At 40.5% G+C, this 25,579-nt stretch overlaps 1 protein-coding gene across 1 annotated transcript; it reads right to left on the reverse strand.

The window, feature by feature from the left end:
- Positions 1-602: 602 nt before the first annotated feature.
- On the reverse strand, positions 603-24,268 carry capn12 (calpain 12). The gene is made up of 21 exons (XM_083553208.1): positions 23,891-24,268; positions 23,227-23,296; positions 21,511-21,629; positions 17,387-17,520; positions 16,748-16,919; positions 11,535-11,618; positions 11,326-11,411; positions 11,094-11,171; positions 10,293-10,462; positions 9,867-10,120; positions 9,212-9,223; positions 8,917-9,125; positions 7,478-7,514; positions 7,315-7,389; positions 7,177-7,222; positions 5,958-6,019; positions 5,140-5,208; positions 4,749-4,827; positions 4,397-4,513; positions 3,548-3,600; positions 603-1,013 (listed from the first exon to the last, which is right to left on the reverse strand). Exons 1-21 carry the CDS (start codon positions 24,086-24,088, stop codon positions 987-989), a joined length of 2,151 nt encoding a protein of 716 aa, XP_083409334.1. The 5' UTR covers positions 24,089-24,268; the 3' UTR covers positions 603-986.
- Positions 24,269-25,579: the final 1,311 nt, after the last annotated feature.

A 25,579-nucleotide genomic window follows, 5' to 3' on the forward strand; every position in this document is an offset into this window, starting at 1 on the left:
TCCATGTTTATATATGGATGCTCAGATTTATTTGGAAGATCATTGATTCCCATGCCAACTGGAAGGAAGACTAAAAGGACAAGATGAGGCAACCCACAATTTTCAGTCTTAGATTCTCATAATAAATTTGGATTTTTGACTATAGAATTAGAAATTTTGGTTGAACTAATGATGGTATTGTAATATAATGTGTTTAATTCTTAATATATTTGATGAATGTTCACCGAAAAATCAATATTATCTGACACTAATTTCAGGTACCTTTTGGGATGCATTGGTTTTTATTTAGTTTTTTTGATAACTTCAGCATTTGTTAAAAAAAAAAAAAAAAAAATGGCACAACTTGGAAGCGCTAACAAACCCTTATGGATATTTAAATTCATGTGCTTCACACTGGTACATTTATAATCAATTTACTATATTCATCGTTTTTATATAATTACATTACTAATCCAGGTCTATACTGTACATTGTACTGGAATTATAGCTGCAACTGTTAAGTATTATCGTTAGTAAAGAACAATCTGTAACTTCTGGCCTTTATGGGTGTGTAGCATATACATGAATCAACAACAGAGAATGTTCAAAATAAGACTGGTTAGAATGCAATTTTTATCAATCAAATACACTAAATATAACTGGTAGATATTACGTAAGATAGATCATACAAATTATGGTTGTATGATTAACACAAAATATAGTATATTCAGTATAGTGGTTATAATGCTTGCTATTTTATAACACATAAGCAGAGCACGTGTGTCTGGACCATAATCAGGAACGACCCATATGACCTGCGTGACAGTGGGGACGGGTGGATGAGTGGGTGGAAGCGATCCGAACGAGGCCCAGGGAGAGTGTGATGTAAATGAAATAAAATCGCGAGAGTGGGTGAGAGAAAGAAATAACGCGGGTCCAGGTGGATGACGTCTGTATAGTCCTGGCCGTACAGGTCTGTCCTGCTGAGGTGTCACATCTGAGCACGCTCACACAGCCAGCAGCCTGAGCAGCCACTGTAGAAAAGGCCAGAGACACAAACCGTTACACAGCGTACAGCTATTAATAACCAGCAGCTTCAAAATGGATCAGAGTTAATACCAGTATCAGCTCTGATTTGGACCCAAAACAAGGAATTCTAAGATCTAGGCTAACCCTAACCCTAGGTTATAAGGATAAATAAATAAATAAACCTGTAAAAAATATTCACCAGTATTGGTTAAAGTAAAGTGGTTGTTCTTTTCTTGAGAAAAAGAACAAGTTCCCAGAATTTTTCTTCCTGAAAGTACTCTCTTTTACATTTCTACTTGAATAAATACTTGTTTTTGTACCTATGAGAACTATATTTCAATAATTTCTGAAATTCAGAAAAGTTCAGCACACCTTTTCAAGCTTTCTATTGTTACAGGCATGCAATGAGAACTTTTACTCTCCTGAGAAGAGTAGGGTTACGCTTGTGGTCTCGGGTATGTGTGGGGTTACAACTGTCCTCCACTGTTATTCACTACATACATCACAGAGAGATGAAAAATACTAATATAATTAGTATGCTTCTTATGTACTATGTTGTAATGTTTATACTTTACTTGAGTATAAGTGAATACACTGAATACATGTATAATTATTTTACATTTCAAACCAGAACATTTACTAATTACATTTTTACTTAGACCCGCAAAGAACTCAAATGTACTCGGTTTAGCATCCGGTCAGAGTCATGAACTTAGAAAAACAGTTCAGTTGCTTTCTCTTGCTGCACAATGCAGTTAGCTCTGTAGATTTCTGTATGTGTCTAAATATGGATCAGACACCAGACTGCATAGTGGAACTCAATGATGAACCCCTTGGTGTTTGGTGCACTCAGATATTAATAGGTGTCTCTTGCCATTCTAGAAGATATCAACTGTAACTAATCAGAAGAAAAAAAAAATTATGTTGCGGTAATAATAATAATAAGAAGCCTGTTTAGATATGCTAGCATTGATTTTAGCAGCTAACATAAATGGCTAGGCAGGAAGCCCAATTCTAGGTAATAGTAAATATTAGTTATTTACATGATGATAAATGATACAGGACACTTCTGATACTAATTGATTATCAAATTTCATTGGGTTAGTAAAGCTTTCTGGCAAAACAAAAAACTCTTTTAAAAACTTCAAAACAATCTTTTAACACATTTTAAAAAGTTATGACACATACATAATATGACACATACATACTTTTATGCTTTGACACAATTTTTGCCTTAAAACTTTCACAAAGTATAATTTCTCACTTTTCTATAACATTTTCCAACCAAATATAAAGACATCATATGGAAATTAGACTATAAGATTCTTATTTGTGCTTTTTAAATATTCCTTTCCAAATGTATTCCATATTTCCTGTTATATAACCACCACTCTTCTGGGAAGGTGTTCCAGTAGATGTTGGAGTGTGCTTGTGGAGATTTGGGAGCAGGCTTTGTGCACTGAGACATTGTCAAGCTGGAACAGGTTTGGGTCTTCTAGTTCAAGTGCAGGAAAAATCTACCACACCCAAATACATCCTATACAATTGTGTGCCTCCAACTCTGGTTTCAGTTTTGGAAAGAACCACATATAGCTGGAAGGTCAGGTGTCCCAAAACTACTGTTCATAAAGTGTAGCTATAAATATAATCACAATTTTAATTATTAGCTATATAGATACTATGTATTTAAGAAAACTCTTCCCATGCGCACTCGATATATAATTAAAAATAAGCCCAAAACAATCTTTAAACTGAGTGTTTTGGTTCTAGGATCTAAGTGTATGTTCAGTTCAGTTCAAGTTTATTTGTACAGCTTTTCACAATGAACACACAAAGCAGCTTTACAGAACTGAAATCCGTTAATGGACTAGGTTTTAAAACGTTCAAGCAAATTCCACTTAAGCCATTTCTGTCAGCACATTTAATGCCCTTATCTTTACCTGTTATGTTGCTTCGCAACAAAAGCTCACTGCTAACAAACTAGATTGCATAGTAGGAGAAGTGTTTATTGCAAATATCATTAATAATACATTAAACACATTTATCATCATGGGGGTTTTTAGGTGTTCTGCTTTACGTGGTGGCTAATCCACCGCAATAAAATCAATAAAATTATCCTCTTGTGGCGTATTCCCTCATTTTTATTTTAATACTGTTTCATATACACATGTACTTTACAGCACAGTGAAATTTCTGTCTTCTGATATCCCAGTGGTTTTAGGAACTGGGGTCAAAGTGCAGGGTCAGCTATGTTACAGTACAGCACCCCTGGATCACAGAGAGTTAAGGGCCTTGCCCAAGGGCCCCAAGAGTGGCAGCTTGGCGATACTAGGGCTTCTAGGGCCACCTTCCGATCAGCAACCCAGAGCCTTAACCACTGTGCTACTACCTCTACAATTAATTTTAAATAATGTTAAACATGAGCGGCCAATAAGAGACTGCACAACAACTACAAAAGTCTAGATTTAATTTCTCCAGTCCCTGAGGCACCAGGGTATCAGAAACAGAAGAGATTAGCTGAAGAGGAATTCCATCTTACCGTGTTTATGCCTCTGCTCTTCACCTCCAGGCTGCTTTCTGAGTCAAACAGAGCTGCGGGGAAGTGTGTGACAGTCAAACTCCTTCGATACCACCAATTAACATCTTAACACCGGTATATCACTGTGCTAATGACGTAAATGCTACCCTCATCCTGTTACATTAATGCTGTAATCTAATCCCCAAAAATGCATTAACACAAAAAAAAATACAACGCTTAGATAACTGTGATCTGATCCACACAAACCAGTTGAACAATTCGACAGCATTCGGTTACACGACAAACTGTGTTTTGGTAACACCTGTTTCTAACTGCTCTGATCTACGTAATAACAGGAACTGGAACTTGTATCAAGGAAGTTCCATAACATATAACTATAAACAGATACAAAGTGTGACATTATGGAAATGCATTACACCAAATAACCGTGTCATATTTTATTCCTTATATACTGCACGTGGAAGTCGTTTAGAATTCAGCCTGATTGTTTTTTGTCTCTATTTTGTGGGTGCTATAGAATAAATTTTTCTCTGCATCAAGGATTTCAAATGGCACATGTTTATACCAATGTAATTCTAGCATATCAAAACATATACTTTAGTGACACTACAACACTTAAGACTCGATAATACGTGTTACGTGTTCACATATTAAAATGAATGCACATTTTAATCTGCTCAAGCTTTTTACGTTTTTTTGATACTTTAAAGTATGTCTGTAAATGAGTTTATGTACCGTATGTATCTGATCTAACTGCTAAATGTTACAGTCTGTTTGTGTGTGTGTGTGTGTGTGTGTGTTTGGATTGTGTAATGCATGTTGGGGTTCTGCAGAAATGAAGATGCTTACCAAAGAGGACTTGCAGTCTGGTAACACACGACACGAAAATGTAGAAAGGTAGTTGCTGCTCCCCCGAGCCGAAGCGCTCCCATAGCAGTTGTAGTATGTTATTATCACACTGCACACCTGAGAGAGGGGGAAAAGAGAGAGAGAGAGAGAGAGAGAGAGAGAGAAAGAGAGAGAGAGAGAGAGAGAGAGAGAGAGAGAGAGAGAGAGAGAGAGAGAGAGAGTAGGGGAAAAGTGGTAATTCATGTTATGTCAATCTGTGGTTTTCTCTTGGGTCCTGTAGAGGTGTTTCTGTGCATCTGTGTGTGTGTGTGTGTGTGTGTGTGTGTGTGTGTGTGTGTGTTGAGAGACATACCTGCTGCATTAAGAGCTTGACTGAACTCGAAAGGATTCATATTTCCAGATGAATCCTCGTCATACTCAAGAAAGATTGACTAGAAAAAAAGGTTCAGAAATGGATATTTACATCTCCAGTAAACAGAGAAGCCACAGGAATGGAATGTAAGCCATTCGCTACATGCTAGATCTCTGCTTTCCAGCTGTGCAGAACAGCAGGCTGGGAGTGTGGATTAGCCAAACATACTTTATTAAGCCCTGAAATCATTCAGTTCATTGAGAGGACAGGGAGACAGAAAAATGAGAGCAATTTCCCCCCAAAACTATTCCAGCGTCATATGTGGTATTTCTGCTATTTATGATGTTTGCGTTACCATAGCAAATCAGTTTAGGAGAGAAGACTCAGGTACCTGCAGACTGCGCAGAGATGAGAGGAGATTATTGGCCTGATCACGACTCAGCCTGCCTCGACCTCCGGTCTACTCGCATTCATATTTAGGAAACTAACCAGCAGGGGCGAAGAGTAAAACACATCAAGGAGGAAGAGGGCAAAAAGGACATACAATAGAAACAAATAAAAAAGAAAAGGAGAAATAGGGGTTGGAAAAGAACGAAAGAAAGAAAAAAAGAAAAAAAGAAAAAGAAAGAATGAACGAGAAAAAGAAAAAGAAAGAAAGAATGAAAGAGAGAAAGAAAGAAAGTAAGAAAGAAAGAAAGAAAGCAAGCAAGAAAGAATGAAAGAGAAAGAAAGAAAGAAAGAAAGAAAGAAAGAAAGAAAGAAAGAAAGAAAGAAAGAAAGAAAGAAAGTAGGAAAAAAGAAAGAAAGAAAGAAAGAAAGAAAGAAAGAAAGAAAGAAAGAAAGAAAGAAAGAAAGAAAGAAAGAAAGAAAGAAAGAAAGAAAGAAAGAAAGAAAGGTGAAATTTGGAGGAAGGAAAGAAAGAATACAAAATGACAAAATAGAGAGAGAAAGAACGAAAGAAAACACTCACTTAAGAATAAGACTTTACAAGAAACGTTAATGGAAGAAAGAATGAAGTAAAGAATGAAAACATGGAGAAAGAAACTTCCATCTTAACATAAATGGAAAATTTATAAATGAACATAAGAAAATGAAGAAAGCAAATAAAAAGCTGCACACACACTTTGCATACGCAGCACTAAATTGGAGGGGAAAAGGGGATGAAATGTAGTGGAATGAAAGAGAAGACACTTTCAGATGGAAGGATACATCTTGTGTGAAAATGAGCTGTCTGCAGGTCTCCAGAGGAATATGGTAGTCCTTCTCCAGCACTGCGGCATAAAGAGAAACAGTGAGAACAACACCACAGTGCTGTGGTGAACATGTGCTTATAATAAGGCGACATGAGGTTGTTTCAGTCCATGAACCAGGATCACGCTCATATCCAGCACTCGGATATCAACGCTGATCAACGCCGCCACCTGGTGGCCATTATTGGCACAGACGCGTTTTTTTGTATCCGTGAAAATGAGACACCCCCAGAACGTATATCCATATATGCCTTCTAAAAATCAAGTAGTCAACATAAAGCATTGAATATTCATTTATTGCAGCCATAGAGTGTTTTAAACCTCGATATTAGACATTATTTACAGGCTTGTATGTTTTTGGGCCTATGAGGTTTTAACAATATCTGGGAGTAATAAATAAATAAATAAATAAATAAATAAAGAAATAAATAAAGAAAGAAAGAAAGAAAGAAAGAAAGAAAGAAAGAAAGAAAGAAAGAAAGAAAGAAAGAAAGAAAGAAAGAAAGAAATATGTGTAAATGTAGCTGTTTAAACTGTTCTAGGGACAAAACATTATTTTATAAATGTGCAGAACTGGTGAATAATATTATTTTTCTGTTCCATTATGATTTCAAAAAAGTATTATATATTCCCAATAGGCCAAAATTCCTGTGCAGATGTTTCTGCCTCATCTGGCTGCAGGAACATATCACATGGGATAGCTGCAATAGCCGGTTTCCAAATAAAGTGCAGGGCATGAAATGAGTGAGCGGGAACAACAAAATATTATATTATTGTATATTATTATGAGATTAGAATGAAACAACATCATTAATATTCCTCGTATTATTGTAAAATATATGGATAAGGGTGTCTACCAAATAACATAAATGTAAATGTTGCTGTATCTCACACCTGGCGATCCCAGGATATGCTCTGGATTTTCCAAAACCCTGACCAGGATAAAGTGATTACTGAAGATGAATGATTGAATATTTACTGTATACATATTCATAATTTTCTGCAAAGTGATCTGAAATAAAAATGAATGATCTTTGTCTCAAATACTTCACAATATAAGCAAGTGTATTGCACATCATGTTTTGGGCAGTGATGAACATGTACACAAAAAAGTAAAACAATAAAAAATGAACTTTGATGTTTAAATTTGATATACATTAGAATTCTAATTCTCGAACCTGTGTTGAGCAACTTCATGAACTCCAACGCATTTAATTTGTCATCCTTAGGAGAGAAACAACATCAGTTAAAGCTTTTATATGCACCATGTTGTATCATCAATTCATTATGTAAATTCTGTCTGCACTGACACTTACCAGTTCAGCTTCCTCATCAAACCACTTCTGCACCAATATCTGATCCTCAGGTGATGGAGGACTTGACATGACAGTCTTCAGGACAGAAATTTACATGTTAATGGGACACTAGTGAGACTGTTCTAGCTGTGTTTATCTCGATTAGCAGCACACTCATACTCACCGTGGTAATAGCAGTAGGGCAGGTGATCTCACGAACCCTGGAACAGAGGGAGAAGAAAGTTCTTGTTTCTAGTCAGGTGGATATAACGAGTTAATACAGAGGTCTGTAATTTGCAATCATTATTATTATAATAATTCTGTATTTGGATTTTTAATACCGTTCATTCTATAACACACCTGACTACAAGGGTAAAGTTGTGAGATCCAACAAACTAATTATTTCATGATTTCTATGCATTACAGTTTACAGAAATGTGCTGGTCCTATTATCAAGGAAAGGTGCCCAAAAAAGTGCAGATTCTCTTGGGAGAAATTAAAAAGCCAAGATGCACAAATATATATTATATGCACAAAATAGAAATTTTAGAAAGAATAAAAATGGGGAAAGATACGTATATGAAAATGGATAAAAGTTGTGTCCTTAAGTTGTGATATTAATATTATAAAATTGGAAAAGACAAGAAGAGAAATTGCATAATAGAAAAGAAGGTCAAAATAACAATGGAAGACAGCATATGGAAAACATGTTCTTGAAACCATGAAAAAAGGAAACAAAAAGTCTGTGTCTATACTTTCTTATACTGTTTATTCAACTTTATTCCTATACTTAGAGATATTTTCTTATACTGCATACTTTCTCTCTCCGCTGTCAATCACAGCAACTCTAGCCAATCGCACTTATACTGTATATGTCTGTAGAAGAGGGCAGAAACCCTCTGGGCAAAAGCTCAAATCCATGTGCTCGGTTTGCAAACTTGTACGCTTTCTCTCTCCCCAGCAGAAACCTGTTGGAGAGCGAGAGCAGGCTGATGGATGGGAATCTACAGGTGACCAAATTGGGGGGAGAAACTAAGATGTACCAATAAAGGAGCACAATTAAAGGAAATTTCACTAAAGTGCAAATGCTTTACAGTCAATAAATTCCCTTTAAAAAGGCTCCATTAGTGGGCCAGGATGTTTTCACATTCTTGTAAGTACATACATTCGGTGTGAGTTTTAATATAGTTACTGAATAGTTACAGAAATTTTAGAGTTTACGAGGATACATTCAGCTAAAAGCATCTAGAAAGATTAAAAACCAAAAACTCAATGTAAAAAACTGAAAGTCAGTGTAAATGATTGTTTGCTAATTATGTTGTATGCTACATGAAAGATTATGAAGAGAAAACTTTTTAACAAATAATGGGATGGATAAAACATAAGTGAAATTTACTGTAAAGTTTAAGTAAGTCAGAAAGAATCGAAAAAAACATTTATAGGCATTTATAGGTTTGCATCTGTAATTTCAGCGCTCGAGGTTATAAAAGACTATAAAAGAGGTTATAAAAAGGCAAAAAAATCCTCTTTTTATTTCACTACTTAAAACTTGAGAACTTGTATGAAATACCATGCAGGTGTTATTTCCTCTCCCCCCTCGCTATGTACAACACTCCAGCATACCCCAGTGTGTTGCCGTTCTTGGCGTAGATGCGCAGGAAAAACTCCCCAGGCTGGTTGGGCCTCTGTGTGGATGCCACAATGATGTAGTGCCCCGGGTCCAAGTGCACCTTCCTCCACACAGCCCGCATGCTACGATACTTCCCAGAACGGCCCACCACTGGGTTAGCATCAAAAAATGCCTGACTGAAAGAACCAGTGCTGTCCTGCAGCTATTGGGATAGATAGAGGAGGGGGCTGTGTTTAATGCTTATGCAGTTACAACCGATCAGTCATATAGCAATAAAGCAATACTCACCTCAGGAGGCACCTAAAAGACAAACAGGGAGTTCACAGAGAAAGACAGGGAGACAGAAAGAAAAGATTGGGCTCATGAGTTTCTCAATTTTAATATTATTATTACAGCAAACATAAGTCTACTACCATGAAGTGGTTTATGGTATATTTCAGCAATTTATAGATTTTTGTAAAATTTGATAACTTTTTTGGTTATATTATTTAATACAATGCCACTTAGGACTTAAAATAAAGGTGGAGGATTTGGGTAGTGAACATTTTAACAATTTGTTCTTCACAGGCTCCATTTCTAGATTTCTATGGTGCAATTTAGAGATAGCTGGGACCACCACATTGTCACTTTCAAGCATATTTAGGCATTCAACTATTTTAAAGCCATATGTATACATACTCTATATACTGTATTCTATATAAATGTAACTTTCCCATGATGACCTATGAAGAGGGGAAGGGAAATTGGGGTGGGTTTGACAAGAAGCTAATCCAAAAACCAAATAATCATTCCAGATATGAAGGCAAGTTTAAAATTTTTTGGTTTTCAGACATGTATTTCCACTTCATACATATTAGTAAAAAATGATAAATATTGACTACTGCACCTTTAAACTTTTGCTAATGTCAAGCCTATGATGTGTAACAGTGCATCAGGTTCTCACTTTGTAGATGTGGTAGCCAATATAAAGAAAGTTGACTTTGCTCTGCATTCGACGGTTTTTCTGCAGCAGCTCTATCAGCACTGTGCATTTCTTCATCTTCTCTTTTTGCTTATCCACAGAGCTCTTTGACTGAGTGGAGTTGCTGACATCATCATCATCATCTCCGGCATCCTGCTCATCCTCGTCGATCTCCACGTCCTCTAGGTCCTGCTGCGACAGAATTAAGTGGAACTGGGGGTTCTTCCAGAAAGTCCCTGTTAGAAATATTTAACAACAATTTAACAAAAATTATTTATAAAAAAAACCCCACAAAGATAAAAAAAGAAAAAAACAGTGATGTTCACAAAATCATTCATGAATCCAGTTTGCTGTCTATGGTACTTGGTACATTATAATATAATTACCACATACTCCACACAAACTTACGAGGACTTTTGCGGCTGCCCCCAGCAGAGCACATGGGCACCCAGGACCCCTTGTGGGAGGTCAAGGACCAGGAGGGGGTGGCATTATCTTCCTCTCCAGCATCACAGTCAGGATCCACACTACACAACTCCACTGTGTCAAACAGCTTGCAAAAGTCTTCCACCCCAATCCTATGTGCACAAACACACACACACACACACACACACACACACACACACACACACACACACACACACACACACACACAGTCAATAATATATAGCTTAGGGCAGCTGTATATATGCATATATAGTTTATGACACAAAAACGCTAATTTTTAGTCCATCCCTGGGCTTTCCTGTGAGAAAAATCTTTTAGCAAGCCACTTAATGCCTCCTTACAGAATGTTGCACCATAATAATCTTAATTTTTTTCTAAACACTTTTATTTTTACCTAATGAGCTAATAAGTGATAAGTGACTTTGCAGCAGAAGGTAACTGTTAACACACGTTTTCTCCAGGCAATCTACTGCTCATGCTGCATCATAGGGCAGTGTAACACACTTGAAGGAAACTGCTACACAAACACATGCATTAGTGACTAACAAAGGAGAATGCTATCCCATCAATAGTTGCGGTGGTGTTAAAATCTGTACTCAAAATCCCTTCAATCATTAAAATGTCCGCAAAAATCCACATTTTTACATCATAAACATATTTAGTAAAAAAAAAGACTCTACATTACTGTTATGTGTGTATTTGACGTGGAACATTTTGTGGGAAACGGTGATGTACAGATGTGTACTGTTGATGTTTTTTTACCAAAATTCTCCATCTTCTTCAATTTTCAATTTGATTCTGGCCTTCTCGGCACTGTCTATGCCATCCCAGTCTTTACACCTGTCCACACACACACACACACACACACACACACACACACACACACACACACACACACACACACACACACACACACACACACACACAGCTGAGTTAGCGACAGTTAGGGGAGCATCATTTTTAGCACTGAAATGAGAACTGAGCCATTTTTCACCTGTCACTCCACGGTCCACAGAACTCCACAAATCCCCAGGGGTTTCTCAGTCTCACAAGTAACACCTCTTCATCTTTTTTTTGCACCTACACACACACATACACACACACACATACACATACACACAAACATACAAACAAGTTATAACCTTATCATCTTAAAATACTGTGAAAAATTGCTACATGAATGTAGGCTGCTTGATGTCTTACCTTATCTGTGGCGGTGATGGCATAGGCATGACCTTTGACCAGCCCCTCTGGAGTCATGCTGCCGATCTCTTTCACGTTGTTGGCCTGCAAGCAAACAATATTCATTGTCTCAAATGAAATGACATGTTCTGATTTTCAAACAATAGGAAATTATGAGCAATATGGACAATCCAAGAAACAAAAGTAGAGAAGATACAGTAGTAGATGAGGAAGAAGGCATGAAGAGAGTAAACACTGGAGTTACATTTTCATTAAGAGACTCAGGTCAGCTCATTTAACAATCATGCTTTTGGTATTAGCAGGAAATTAGAATCTTTGGATGCTGAGCTGTTCACGTGTATCAGAAGGTATTCAACCGGCATTGTGACTAAACTGGTAAACATCTATACTTTATACTGTTTTATTTATTGACTTTATTTATTTTTAATATTTTTATCCCTATATTCTATTTATTTTTCATGTTTAAATGTTGGACAGTCTTATAAAGCATTTCACTGCATGTCGTACTCTGTATGAATGTGTGACAATTAAAATTGGAATTTGCATTTGAACTGTTTGCCAAACTGAAAACACTGCCTTTATTTACAAATTGAATATTGTATGGCTTCAACATTACTTACCAATCATGATTACTTAGAAATCCTCTGCTATGTAACAAAGCATGTACTGCACAATCAATTGCAGTACAGATTGTGATAAGATTTACACCTTTCGTTCTCCTTGTAGTTAATCAGCAAATTTGGTTTGGTGTCTTTGCACTGAAGCTACAATGTTGACGTAGCTAACGGTTAAAATGAAATTAAATGGGGAAATTGAATGTATATGTCAGGGATTCACCCTGCCACGCCCCCCTCTGTAGCTGTCAGGGATTCACCCTGCCACGCCCCCGTCTGTAGCTGTCAGAGATCCACCCTGCCACGCCCCCCTCGATAGCAGTCACGCTGCTTCCCAAGATTACCGACAGCTGTGGCTCATGAAAGATCAGACTACATAAACTCACGTTCTTGAGTCACAGGCTGTCGGTTGTTATATTGTCAAGCTGGACAATCGCGTGGCTGCTCGACCGCCGGCTGTATATGCGAATTCCACTTCCGACTTGGATTACTCATTGCCGAAGGCTTTATGGATTATGCTTGGGACATTCGAACTCATAGCGGACAACGCGTATCGAGCGGATGTCTTTGTTTGTTGTTTTCAACGGCTTATGAGTGTTTGTGTGTTGTACGGTTGTTGAAATAAAAGGACAATGATCGGACTATATCGGCTTCCGCGTCTGCAGCCTGACAGAACGACCGACCTATACCGAACGCGGATTCGCCATTCCGCGATTCCGACCGCAACGGATCGGCAGCTGAACCCGGCTTCGGATTTCCTCCGGAAGCTCAGTGCCGCTTCTCGCGGTTCAGATCCACAGAAGCCGGATCATGAGAGCGCGGCTGCGCCACGCCCCTCAGAGAGCGCGAGGGGATTACCGGCTCGTTACTCGGGGAAAAAAGACGAATTGGGCGGATTTCTGCAAGGCATCGGCGAGTATGTGGCTGTTAACATTTCCCGGTTTCCTTCCGAACGAGCCAAGATTGCCCTCTGTATTTCCCTCCTGTCTGGAGAAGTTCTTGCCAAAGCCAGCTCACTATGGAGCGCCAAAGGGGGCAAATTCGGCTCACTCGCCGAATTCAGCGGGCTGCTTCTGGGGAAGTTGGGGATAGAGGTGGTGGATCTCCACTACAGTCCCCTTGAGGAGGAAGGTGCTCCATTCCCAGGTTCTCAAGAGCACGCGGCTCCGTGCCGGATCTCCCATGAGCCTGCAGCTCAGCCCCAATGTTTTGATGAGAGGGCTGCTTCATCTCAGGGTCTCTACCAGCGTGCTGCTGTGTTCCGGGGTTCTCGTGGACGCACCACACCATCTCCGAGCGTCGGCGAGCACACCATGCCGTCACAGAGCTTCTACAGGCGTGCCGCTCTGTTCCGAGGTTCCCGTGGGCGTGCCATGCCGCCACAGTGTCTCCAGGAGCGTGCTTTCCCGCCACAGAGTCTCCAGGAGCATGCTTTCCCGCCACAGAGTCTCCAGGAGCATGCTTTCCCGCCACAGAGTCGTCACGAGAGCGCCGCGCCGCCACAGAGTCTCCAGGAGCATGCTTTCCCGCCACAGAGTCGTCACGAGAGCGCCGCGCCGCCACAGAGTCTCCAGGAGCATGCTTTCCCGCCACAGAGTCGTCACGAGAGCGCCGCGCCGACACCTCCGGTCATAGAAGGCGAAGTGACTCCTCCGAGTCCCTCTCCAGACGACGCCCCATCCCAGAGCCCCTTCCAAGGCGACATCTCGCCCACGGAAAGCTCGGCTCCGCCCCAGGACCTCCAAGAGAGCTCCGCCCAGCTCCAGGTCCCTCCAGAGAGCTCTGCCCAGCTCCAGGTCCCTCCAGAGAGCTCCGCCCAGCTCCAGGTCCCTCCAGAGAGCTCCGCCCAGCTCCAGGTCCCTCCAGAGAGCTCCGCCCAGCTCCAGGTCCCTCCAGAGAGCTCCGCCCAGCTCTAGGTCCCTCCAGAGCGCTCCGCCAGCTCCTGGCTCCTCCCGAGAGCTCGTCTCCGCTCCAGGCTCCTCCCGAGAGCTCGTCTCCGCCTCCAAGCGACCCCACGAGCTCGTCTCCGCTTCAGTGTCCCAAAGAGAGCTCCACTGATGTCGTGGACCTCCAGGCGAGCCCTTCTCCGCTCGTGGATCTCCAGGCAGGCTTCACCTCATTTCCAGGCTGCTCAGTAGGCTCCGATCTGCTCCTAAGGGTCCCAAGGAGCGCCCCTACGCCCAGGGGTTTCCCTGTGCACTCACCCTGGCTCCAGGACTGCGAAAGGGAAGTTGAACCGCTGCCCCCGGGTTCCACCGGCTTGCCCCCAGCGCCCGCAGAAGGCGACGTTTCGCCCCCAGCGCCCGCAGAAGGCGACGTTTCGCCCCCGGGCTCCGCAGAAGGCGACGTTTCGCCCCCAGCGCCCGCAGAAGGCGCCGTTTCGCCCCCGGGCTCCACAAAAGGCGACGTTTCGCCCCTGGCTCCACGCAGGGCGAAGGATCGCATCCAGGCTCCACGCAGGGCGAAGGATCGCATCCAAGCTCCACGCAGGGCGAAGGATCGCATCCTAACTCCACAGAGGGCGACGTCTCGCCCCCGGGCTCCACAGAGGGCGACGTCTCGCCCCCGGGCTCCACAGAGGGCGACGTCTCGCCCCCGGGCTCCACAGAGGGCGACGTCTCGCCCCCGGGCTCCACAGAAGGCGACGTCTCGCCCCCAGGTCCTCTTCAGGACGACGGATCGCCCCCGGGATCCCCGCATGGCGACGTCGGTCCTCCAGGTCCCTCTGACGGCGACGTCGGTCCTCCAGGTCCCTCTGACGGCGACGTCGGTCCTCCAGGTCCCTCTGACGGCGACGTCGGTCCTCCAGGTCCCTCTGACGGCGACGTCGGCCCTCCAGGTCCCTCTGACGGCGACGTCCGTCCTCCAGGTCCCTCAGAGGGTGGTACGACGTTCCTGGTCTCCGCCCGGGATGTCCTTCACTCCCCGGTCATTGTCATGGTTGCCGTCCAGTTCCGGTTCCCCGCCATGGAGGTCGCTCCGGCTCCAATCCCCGCCAGGGGCTTTACTCAGCCTCCCGTCAGCACCGAGGGCGTGGCTCCGTTCCGGATCCTCCTGCAAGGTGTTGTCCAATGCCGGCTCTCCGCAGAGGATGCTCACCAGGCCTCCGTTGCTCCCAGGCGTCTAAGGAGGCCTTCCTCGGAGTGCCCTGGCCCGCCTGGCATAGGTGGGTTTTGGGGCGTCAGGTGTCGCCCCTGGAGGGGGGGGGTACTGTCAGGGATTCACCCTGCCACGCCCCCCTCTGTAGCTGTCAGGGATTCACCCTGCCACGCCCCCGTCTGTAGCTGTCAGAGATCCACCCTGCCACGCCCCCCTCGATAGCAGTCACGCTGCTTCCCAAGATTACCGACAGCTGTGGCTCATGAAAGATCAGACTACATAAACTCACGTTCTTGAGTCACAGGCTGTCGGTCGTTATATTGTCAAGCTGGACAATCGCGTGGCTGCTCGACCGCCGGCTGTATATGCGAATTCCACTTCCGACTTGGATTACTCATTGCCGAAGGCTTTATGGATTATGCTTGGGACATTCGAACTCATAGCGGACAACGCGTATCGAGCGGATGTCTTTGTTTGTTGTTTTCAACGGCTTATGAGTGTTTTTGTGTTGTACGGTTGTTGAAATAAAAGGACAATGATCGGACTATATCGGCTTCCGCGTCTGCAGCCTGACAGTATAATCATTACACTTAAGAAATTTTTTTATAGTATATAATAATACTGATTATACATAAACTAAAAATATACTACAAGGAAGAGCGTGAGTCCAGCTTCAGTAGCTAAAATGCTACTGTTTCTAACCCAGTGAGGTCACTTGGTAAAATGTTTATTCATAGATTAGCTTAAAGCAAAAAAAAACAAAAAAAATTCAAACCATTTCCATAAATACACAAAATAGACAGAAAGTTTGTGGACACCTGACCATAAGATTTGTGCTTTTTGAACAATGTTTAGTCCCCATTTGATGTTATAAAATCCTCCACTCTTTCTGGAAAATGTTGGACCAGGTGAGGTGAGAAAGCCTGGGGTGCAGTGTTCCAATTCATCCCAAAGGTGTTTAATAGAGTTAAAGTCAGAGCTCTATAGCAGGGCACTCAAGTTCTCCCACTTCAACCCATGTAAAGCATATCTTCATGGAGCTGGCTTTGTGCACAGTGGCACTGTCATGATAAAACAGGTTTAGGTCTCTTAGTCCAGGTAACGGAAATAATTAATGCTACCGATCTTCACAGACATCCTAGAAAATAGTACGCCTCCAACTTTGTTGTAACAGTTTGGTGAAGAACCACATAAGGCTGGAAAGGTCAGGTGTCTCAATACTTCCTATATAATATGTTCCTATAATCTTACATTTTTTATTCAATTTAGTTTGTAGAGCCCATTTAAAAAAAAAGAAAAATACAGACGCAGATTTAGATAATGATAATGAAGCAAGTCATGAACATTAACAATAACGAAGATAAACATGAAAAAACTCCCAGAGACAATGTAAAAAAGATACCTTGACAGGAACGTGTGTGTGTGTGTGTGTGTGTGTGTGTGTGTGTGTGTGTGTGTGTGTGTGTGTGTGTGTGTGTGTGTGTGTGTGCACATGTTTACCTGTATGAAGCAGCTGAGCAGGCTACCTCTAGACAGTGCCGCAGTAAGAGTCCTCCACAAGACGGGAGGCGTGCGGGAGGAAACAGGACGAGTGTAAGCTATGCCGCCTGTAAAGTCTTCCATCCCCTCAGATATATTGCCTCCCTTTAGACTGCTATAGGAGCCAATCAACCTACACACACACACACACACACACACACACACACACACACACACACACACACACACACACACAGTTACTCTATATTTCTATAACTATATTAGTGAGGGTATACTGTAAATAATTATTAATGCAGCTAGTTAATGCTATGATACGTAAAAAGTTTTTAAAGTAAAATGTAGGCTTTTCTGTATTTTTTTTACTTTTGTAAAAAATGCAGTTCCTATATATTTTTTTCTATACATTTCAAATAAAAAGTGTATATATCTGAATCTACAAACTGATTCCGATTACACACATTTTGACTCGGTCTTCTCTTTAATGACACATGGACAACGTGTACGACCTCAACAGTCATTTGTTTACACTCAATTAAATTGTAGTGGCTTTGGGCTTTAGAGCTTCAGGAAGCCGTGTCATTGGTGCCCTTCTATCTTACACACTCGCACACAGTCAGACACACATATGCTGCCACTGACTTGGCGTAAGCCTTCTCCACCAGGGCACTCCAGAACTCATTCTTAGTGCGTGAGTAGCTGAAAAGCAGACGGCCTCCTCGCACGGGCAACCTGTCATCCACCACCACCTCCACCCACTCACCATACTGCCAGAACTATGAGAGAGAGAGAGAAAGAGAGAGAGAGAGAGAGAGAGAGAGAGAGAGAGAGAGAGAGAGAGAGAGAGAGAGAGAGAGAGGGAGAGATTTAGATAATTGGGTTAATAGCAGGACTAATTCTGTTTCTAATATCAAACTAAGATTTTAATTAGACCTCTAATGATGCACTGTTTTTGAACACTTTCTATATCACCATTTGTGTTTAAAAGACTTGAAACTGAAAGCAAGGAATTGATATAAATCAAGCACTCTAATCAGGCAATTATGCTTCTGTTCATACTAGCACTGGATTACACTTAAAAATGCCTGGATCGGCTCATCAGAATCACAGTGAATCTGGAGCCTTTCCCAGGAACATAGGGCACAAGGAGGAAAAAACAGCCTGCAAGAGATGCCAATCCATCACATACTCACATCATACACATACTCACGCAATCACATGCTAATCCACACATGAGGGAAATTTCAGTTCAGTTACCAGCATGTAACCAGAATTCAGAAAGAAATCACACTGGGAATGCGAAGAAGATTCAGAAGACTAAGATCATTTAATATGATAAATTATTTGGTGAAACAGGACCTGGGTACTTCATTTTGCTTCATTACTGCCACTGGAGACTCAATTACAATTGTAGACAATACACCAACCAGGCATACCTTATTACATTATGACATTATGACCGGTGAAGTGAATAACACGGATTATCTCAACATCATGGCACCTGTTAGTGGGTGGGATTTATAAGGCAGCAAGTGAATATTTTTTCCTCAATTTGATCTGTTAGAAGCAGGAAAAAGGGGCAAGCGTAAGGATTTGAGCGAGTTTGAGAAGGGCTAAATTGTTATGTCTAGACGACTGGGTCAGAGCATCTATAATACTGCAGCTCTTGTGTGCTGTTCCTGGTCTGCAGTGCTCAGTATCTATCAAAAGTAGTCCAAGGATGGAACAGTGGTAAACCGGCGACAGGGTCATGGGCGGTCGAGGCTCATTGATGCACGTGGGGAGCGAAGGCCTGGTCGGTGTATATATATATATATATATATATATATATATATATATATATATATATATATATATATATATATATATATATATATATATATATATATATAAAATGTCAAAGAACCAATTTATTCGTTGCATTTTGCAGTTTTATTAATATTAATACATTACATTACACTCCTATATATTATCACACCTCCTTTTTTTAATAATGCAGTTCTATACCATATCTCATCTTCTTTGAAAAGGCCATCTTTTGGTGTTTAACTTGGATGTATTTTAGCTGTATAAAACTCCTAAGCTGTGCATTTGTTTCTTGTTGTCAGCACTCCATCCACTAGTTTCCTGTGCAGGCCAGTGGAGGTTGTCACTTAAAAGTCTATGGAATTGCTTGGCTTGTGCTGACCTGTTGATGGGTATGAATGTTGCTGGCTGCATCTGTGCATTCATGCCCTTGAGGTATGACTACATGTCAGAACGCTTAAATCATCATGCCCTAATACCATGCACAACAGACATGCACCTTTTTTTACCCTCCTTTTATCTTTCTCTCTCTCTCTCTCTCTCTCTCTCTCTCTCTCTCTCACCAGTAAACCAAAAACATAATAAGAGGGACTCAGGTCTTCCCTGCATTTTCTCCCTCAACTTTATGACCCACCATTGGCTCAACTATGCTTTGAAGTTTAACTGTTATTTTCAAAAAGCATCCACAGTTTACACAAGAATACCTGTAAAAATCCACAAATGCCAAGATTAAAGATTAACACACCCGTGAGAATGCTGATGTAGAAAAATAGTCATGGATTGTTTTTGTACTGTGGCGTGACATGAAACTGTATTTTATTAATGAACCAAAGCTGAATATTTTCTGATGTGAGCATGTCCTCAAGGGTTTTGTGGTTTTAAACTGACATTAACAGTAGACTCCTAAATCAAATGTCTGGTACCAGAAAACATCACTATATCAATAATATAAGTTGTGCTGTGTTAAAGACAACAACAAACATTACATCTGTCTCTCAGACCTGCCTTACGAACTTTTTATAACGTTTTTTGGCACTACTACTGAAAACAGGTTTGTTTAGTTGAGTAATGAAGGACTAGCTCACTTAAAAACTTTTAGGAAATTATACTTTAAGCCACATCCAGTTCTTAAATAATAGCACATATGTACTGGAAATACAAAAATGACTAATAACCTAATAACTTCAAAGATCCGTCACTCCTCACCAATTAGTGTGTGCAATAAAATAACATTTAACAAAAAAAAACTAAAACAAAAAAGCAATAAAAACAACAATAATAATAACTGTTATTATTGTTATTATTATTGTTGTTGTTTATTCTTATTATTTCAGTAAATAAAAAATGGTATGTCTTGCAATGACAACAATCTAAACGTGCAAGACAAAAATGAACAGAAATATCTTAAATATTAAAGGCAGTTATAAAGAGCACATGTAATTACACATGTGATTACAGATTGTTTGTGATGGAGTAGCCTTACACTATACTTTATTTATATATATATATTTTTTTTGTCTTTTTTTTTTTGTCCTAAAGATATGCAAATTATAGCACTTGGATATAGTTAAATTTTTCCATTCGGACCCATATACTATTGTTTAAGGTATGTATGTAAATATTTAGGTATTTTCAGAAAACAGATTTGGGGTCAGGTTTTAATTACTTAACTATATTCTCTCAATGTGAGGTCTAGGAGTAGAAAAGCCAAGAGATCTGTGGATTTTTACATTTGGTTTCACTTGCGTAAATATCCCTGGTCATTTGAATGGGTTTAATCCAAACTTTAAGCAAATGTCAGACACAGAACATATTTGAAATACACTATATTGCCAAAAGTATTGGGTCACTTGACCTTTCCAGCAATATGTGGTTATTTTCCAAACTGTTACCACAAAGCTGGGGGCACTCAAGTGTATAGGACGTCTTTATAAAATTTTGTATTCACTTGAACTTGGAAATCTGGAGAGGAATTTCTTGAATGGCCTGCTATAAAGCTCTTATCCCATTCCTACTGAACACCTTTGGGATGAATTGGAACGCTGACTGCACCCCAGGGCTCCTCACCTACATCAGTGCCTTTCGTAATACCCTTGTGGATAATGAACACAAAAATCCATAAACACACTAAAATTTAGTGAAACAGCTTTCCAGGAGAGTGTAAGGATTTATAAGAGCAATTGGGACTAAATGTGGAATGTTATGCTCAAAAAACACACACCCTACTTATGACAAGGTGACCCAATACTTACAATACAGTGTAAGGAGAAACTGTGTAAATGTGCATTTCAGGCCTTTAAAGTGTATCACCAGCTGCTTTCTTATTGCAAAAGGCAGCTCAGTTACATCAACATACTGTTTTATTTAGGAAGTCAGTTGTTGTGGCTGCAATAATGAGGAGCAGAATGCACTTTTTGTGGTTTTCCCCCCCACCTTGCCCTAAAGCACTTATTTAAGTAAACATGTCAAAAAGTCTTAACTACCTGGATGGAAGTGCAGGGCTTGTGTCAAACACAGGAATAACAAAACAATGCCATATTTAAGACTACCTCTGAATGAATAATGATAGCATGTGAGGGATGTGTGTTGATGGGGGTAGGGGGATGTGTGTCAGCATGAGATGATGGGATGTTCAGGGGGGGGAGTAAAGCGGTATCTGGAACAATCCCCGCAAGCATTATCCAGTCCCTTAGGAAGAGCCAGATAATGCTTATTAGCACCCCTGTCTAAATCTCACATGCACACATGAAAAATTAACCTCGATCCCCACTCCAGCTCACAAATGAGATCCTTTATGTAAATGCCTGACTTTTGACACACTCGCAGTCTACGATTCCATTCATTCATTTTCTCCCTGTGTATTCATATGCTAATAAACAGCAACGTCTGAATTTATGGACGTCCACTTGACTTGTCTGGTCAGTGAATCTCTTGTCGCAATTTGCATTTGTCTGCCTTACCCTGAAATGGAAGATTCCAGTATAGGACGCGTCCATGGTTTGTTCTGATGGGACCACTTTCTCAAACAGAGTTGGATGCATAGTGAGACAGGAAAGAGCAGCAAGCAGCCAGCAGTTACCTAAAGAACACATGCAGCTAAATGAACATTAGCATGAAAAAAGCCCATCACAATTTACTGCTATAAAAATGACAGCACATATTAGTATTGGTTTACAACAAATATTACAAAGTGTGTGATGGGTGTACCTTTACACACACACACACACACACACACACACACACACACACACACACACACACACACACACACACACACACACACTCACACACACACAAGGACATGCATCAACATTCCTGTGTAACAGTAAACAGCTGTTTATCTGCATAGAAGGGTTTAAAGATGGTCAACTGTTTAACTAAATAACACCAGGCTTCCTCCAGAATTGTTACTCAACTACCCCCCTTTTTTTTACACTTTTACCCAGAAATGCCTTTTCAATTTGTCTGAACATTTTGCAACACTTTTTCTATTTTGTTGCACAAACACGCACACATACACCATACAATATATCCACAATTACTCAAATTTATTGGATATAAGCATTAAGATGCCATATGGCAGCAGAAGGATGATAGAACTGTCTGGGCATGACCTGAAATCCTAATAAGCATTTATGATTGACATTGCATTGTCCAAGATTATCAAGCAAAACTATACATAATGACACCAGCCTGCATGCATGAATCCACCCAGTTACAGTACTGTCACATAGCTATCACAGTTGGCCAGCTGCTTCATTTAAACAAAGCACACACAACTTGTACTATTTGTATTTTGAACGAAATGCATGCTTAGTGTATTTACTTTTTGATTTTCTTCTGTTCACTTGTTCATGTTTTACAATTTCTCTGCATATCCATACTGATTAATGTTAACTCAACATATTGTGTCCTGAGATGTTATCATTAACCTATTTGGAACGTTTTTTTCCGCTATCCTCTTGATGTGAGTGTTTGAGAATGAGTGCTTTATTGATACTTGAGGTAGAAAGTGTGTGTGTGTTTTGTACATCTGAAGATGAATAGTACTGACTGGCAACAACTTCCTCTACATTAACAGTTGTCCTTGTTTAAAAGGGGGAATGCCACAAATATTCGGTAAGATTTCCAGAGCTTGCGTGTTTACCAGCAATCAAAAGCAGACCGAGTGAGTGCGAGTGGGGGGATGAGTAAGTGAGAGAAAGAGAAAAGAGGGCAAAATAATTGTTAAAGTTGAAATGGGAGGAGGGAAGGGAGCATATGCATGCCAAACCATCCCTCTCTGCCTCCCCTTCCTTTCTAGTTTTAATGTGAAGGCCCTGAGGCAGGCTCTGTTTTACAGCTCTCAGCGGGGTGTCTTCAGAAGGAAGCTGGAGACCTGCATAAGCCTCACAGCTAGAGGGTGTATACGGGAATGGGATATTAAACATTATAACAGGGATCAAGCAAAGATGAGAAGAGGAAGAAATGAGAACGGCAGCGAGAGAAAAGGATGAGAGAAAATCTGCATGATAAGAGGAAGACTAGATATGAGATTCTCGCCAGGGCAGATGTCTCTCTGATTGTGCTCATGCCCACAGGCCATTCTTTAGTGGTGTTTTCCTTCCTAAGATGTGACCAAGCCTTATCCTATTAGACTTAAGTTTAAAATCACGAGAACTTGGGCAGTGACTTACCCAGCTGGCCCTGGCAGATATCAGTAGTGCCTGTGGTTCCTTCCACAAAGACAGCATTGCTGCTGATTTCCTGAGTGAGTAAAAATAATAAAATGTCAAGCAATATATGGACAGGGTATATATTTTTCCTAGATGAATACAGGCACTATAGCAAACAAAACAGAATCAATGTATATATTGTATTGTATGTATTGCATTGTATGTAAAGTATAAACAGTACATCTATTTTTACGAATCAGTGGATATATATGATTCCCTGCGCACCCAGATGTGGAGCATGTGGTATCATTTGGCCAATCAGAGTTCACCCTTACCCAACACTAGTTCCTTCTTGAATTCGCCTGAGTTATATATGTTTTATGGGTTTACTAAACAGCAAAAGGTTGTATAGAATCAGCACAGAGACCCAGTATGCACTATATGTATATGTGTGTGTGTGTGTGTGTGTGTGTGTGTGTGTGTGTGTGTGTGTGTGTGTGTGTGTGTGTGTGTGTATGTATGTATATATATATATATATATATATATATATATATATATATATATATATATATATATATATATATATATATATATATATCCACACCCACACGCACACACTGATACAAGAACAATAAAATATAATATTTGATCATATAATATATTATATAATATTACAATATATACCTTGGGTCTCAGCCACTTGATGGCCAGTTTGGGGTCTGGATCTGCAGGCATGCCAATAGAGTTCTGATCGGCACTAAAGCTCGGATCCACAAACAGCTTGCCGGATTTGAGACATTCATCAAGCAGAGAAAAGAAGTCCTGATTCTTAAACTTCTTCGGATTGGTAATGGAGCCCGGCTCGGATGTGCTGTCCGACATGTTTCAGCAGGAGCTCAGTCAGCTACAGGTGAGGATTTCCCAGTGAAGCGCAAAGTTCTGGGTAAGTGTGAGTAAGGGGGAGAAGTTTGTAGAAAGTTTTAGTGTCCCACCCTGCTCTTGGTGTCCGCCCAGCTCTGCGCATTCCTGATACTAAAATGCGGCAATAGAGCTCAAAAAAAGTGCTGAAAGCGCACCGGTACATTCAGTCAATTTCCCATGCAGTTCTTTTTTTTTTTTTTTACATCACCTCTGAATTGTTTCTGTGACTTTAAAAAACTTGCATCTAGTAACCCTCGTCATAATGAAGCATGCAAAACAAATGAACAAATTAATTATAGTTCTTATGTATAATATATTGTTATTATTGTTATTATGATTATAGTAGTCTTCTTCTTCTTTCGGCTGCTCCCATTAGGGGTCGCCACAGCGGATCATCTGTCTCCATACCACCCTGTCCTCTACAGCTGCCTCTTTTACACCAACTAGCTGCATGTCTTCCCTCACCACATCCATGAACCTCCTCCTTGGCCTTCCTCTTTTCCTCCTACCTGGTGGCTCCATCCTCAGCATTCTTCTACCAATATAATTCATGTCCTTCCTCTGCACATGTCAAAACCATCTCAATCTCGCCTCCCTTACCTTGTCTCCAAAACGTCCTACATGTGCTGTCCCTCTAATAAACTAATTTCTAATCTTATCCATCCTCGTCACTCCCAACGAAAACCTCAACATCATCAGCTCTGCTACCTCCAGCTCCACCTCCTGTCTTTTACTCAATGCCACTGTCTCTAATCCATACAACATCGCAGGTCTCACCACAGTCCTATAAACTTTCCCTTTTATTTTGATTATAGTAGTAGTAGTCTATTAATAGCTATTATTTTGACTGATTGAACAGAAATATTCAAAATACCCAAGACTTATTGTTACTTACTGTTACTGTTTCTGTTGCTGCACAGAAACTGTAAATGAGCAGTATATATATATATATATATATATATATATATATATATATATATATATATATATATATATATATATACACACACATAAAAAAAATTTGGATCATATTTACTTTAAATGCAGAAGGTTTTGTTACAAAAGCTCTAGCAACAAAACAAACATTTCCAAAAAACTTTTTTCTAAATTATCTCATTTATACAACTCATTAGTTAAAGATTAAGGGCCTTGCTGAAGGGCCCAGCAATAACAGACATCTTATCAGTGTTGGGATTTAACCCTTCCGAGCAGATGTCCAAGACCTTGCACTAGCACTTCTGCACTGGACGGATTATGACCCAATTTCACAACTAGATGGCAGCACACAGTTACAATCGGCATCATCCCGTCCACTGTACGGTAAAATCGTTTGTGAAAATAAAATATGTAATATTTCTTAATTGTTGATTAAAATACAGAATATATTTAAGTAAAAATACAGACGCGAGCTAAGATCAAGAAGAAAACACTCACCAACCAAACAACCAAAAT

Source organism: Silurus aristotelis, assembly GCF_946808225.1.
Source record: "Silurus aristotelis genome assembly, chromosome: 10".
In the NCBI taxonomy this organism is placed as follows: Eukaryota; Metazoa; Chordata; class Actinopteri; order Siluriformes; family Siluridae; genus Silurus; species Silurus aristotelis.

Excerpts from the sequence above, each read along its gene's own strand:
- capn12 (XM_083553208.1), bottom strand. The coding sequence starts at position 24,088 with ATGTCGGACAGCACATCCGAGCCGGGCTCCATTACCAATCCGAAGAAG. Across the intron at positions 16,920-17,386 it reads GTGGAGAAGGCTTACGCCAA|GTTGATTGGCTCCTATAGCA; the intron begins GTCAGTGGCAGC and ends GTGTGTGTGTAG. Across the intron at positions 11,172-11,325 it reads TGTGGACCGTGGAGTGACAG|GTGTAAAGACTGGGATGGCA; the intron begins GTGAAAAATGGC and ends GTGTGTGGACAG.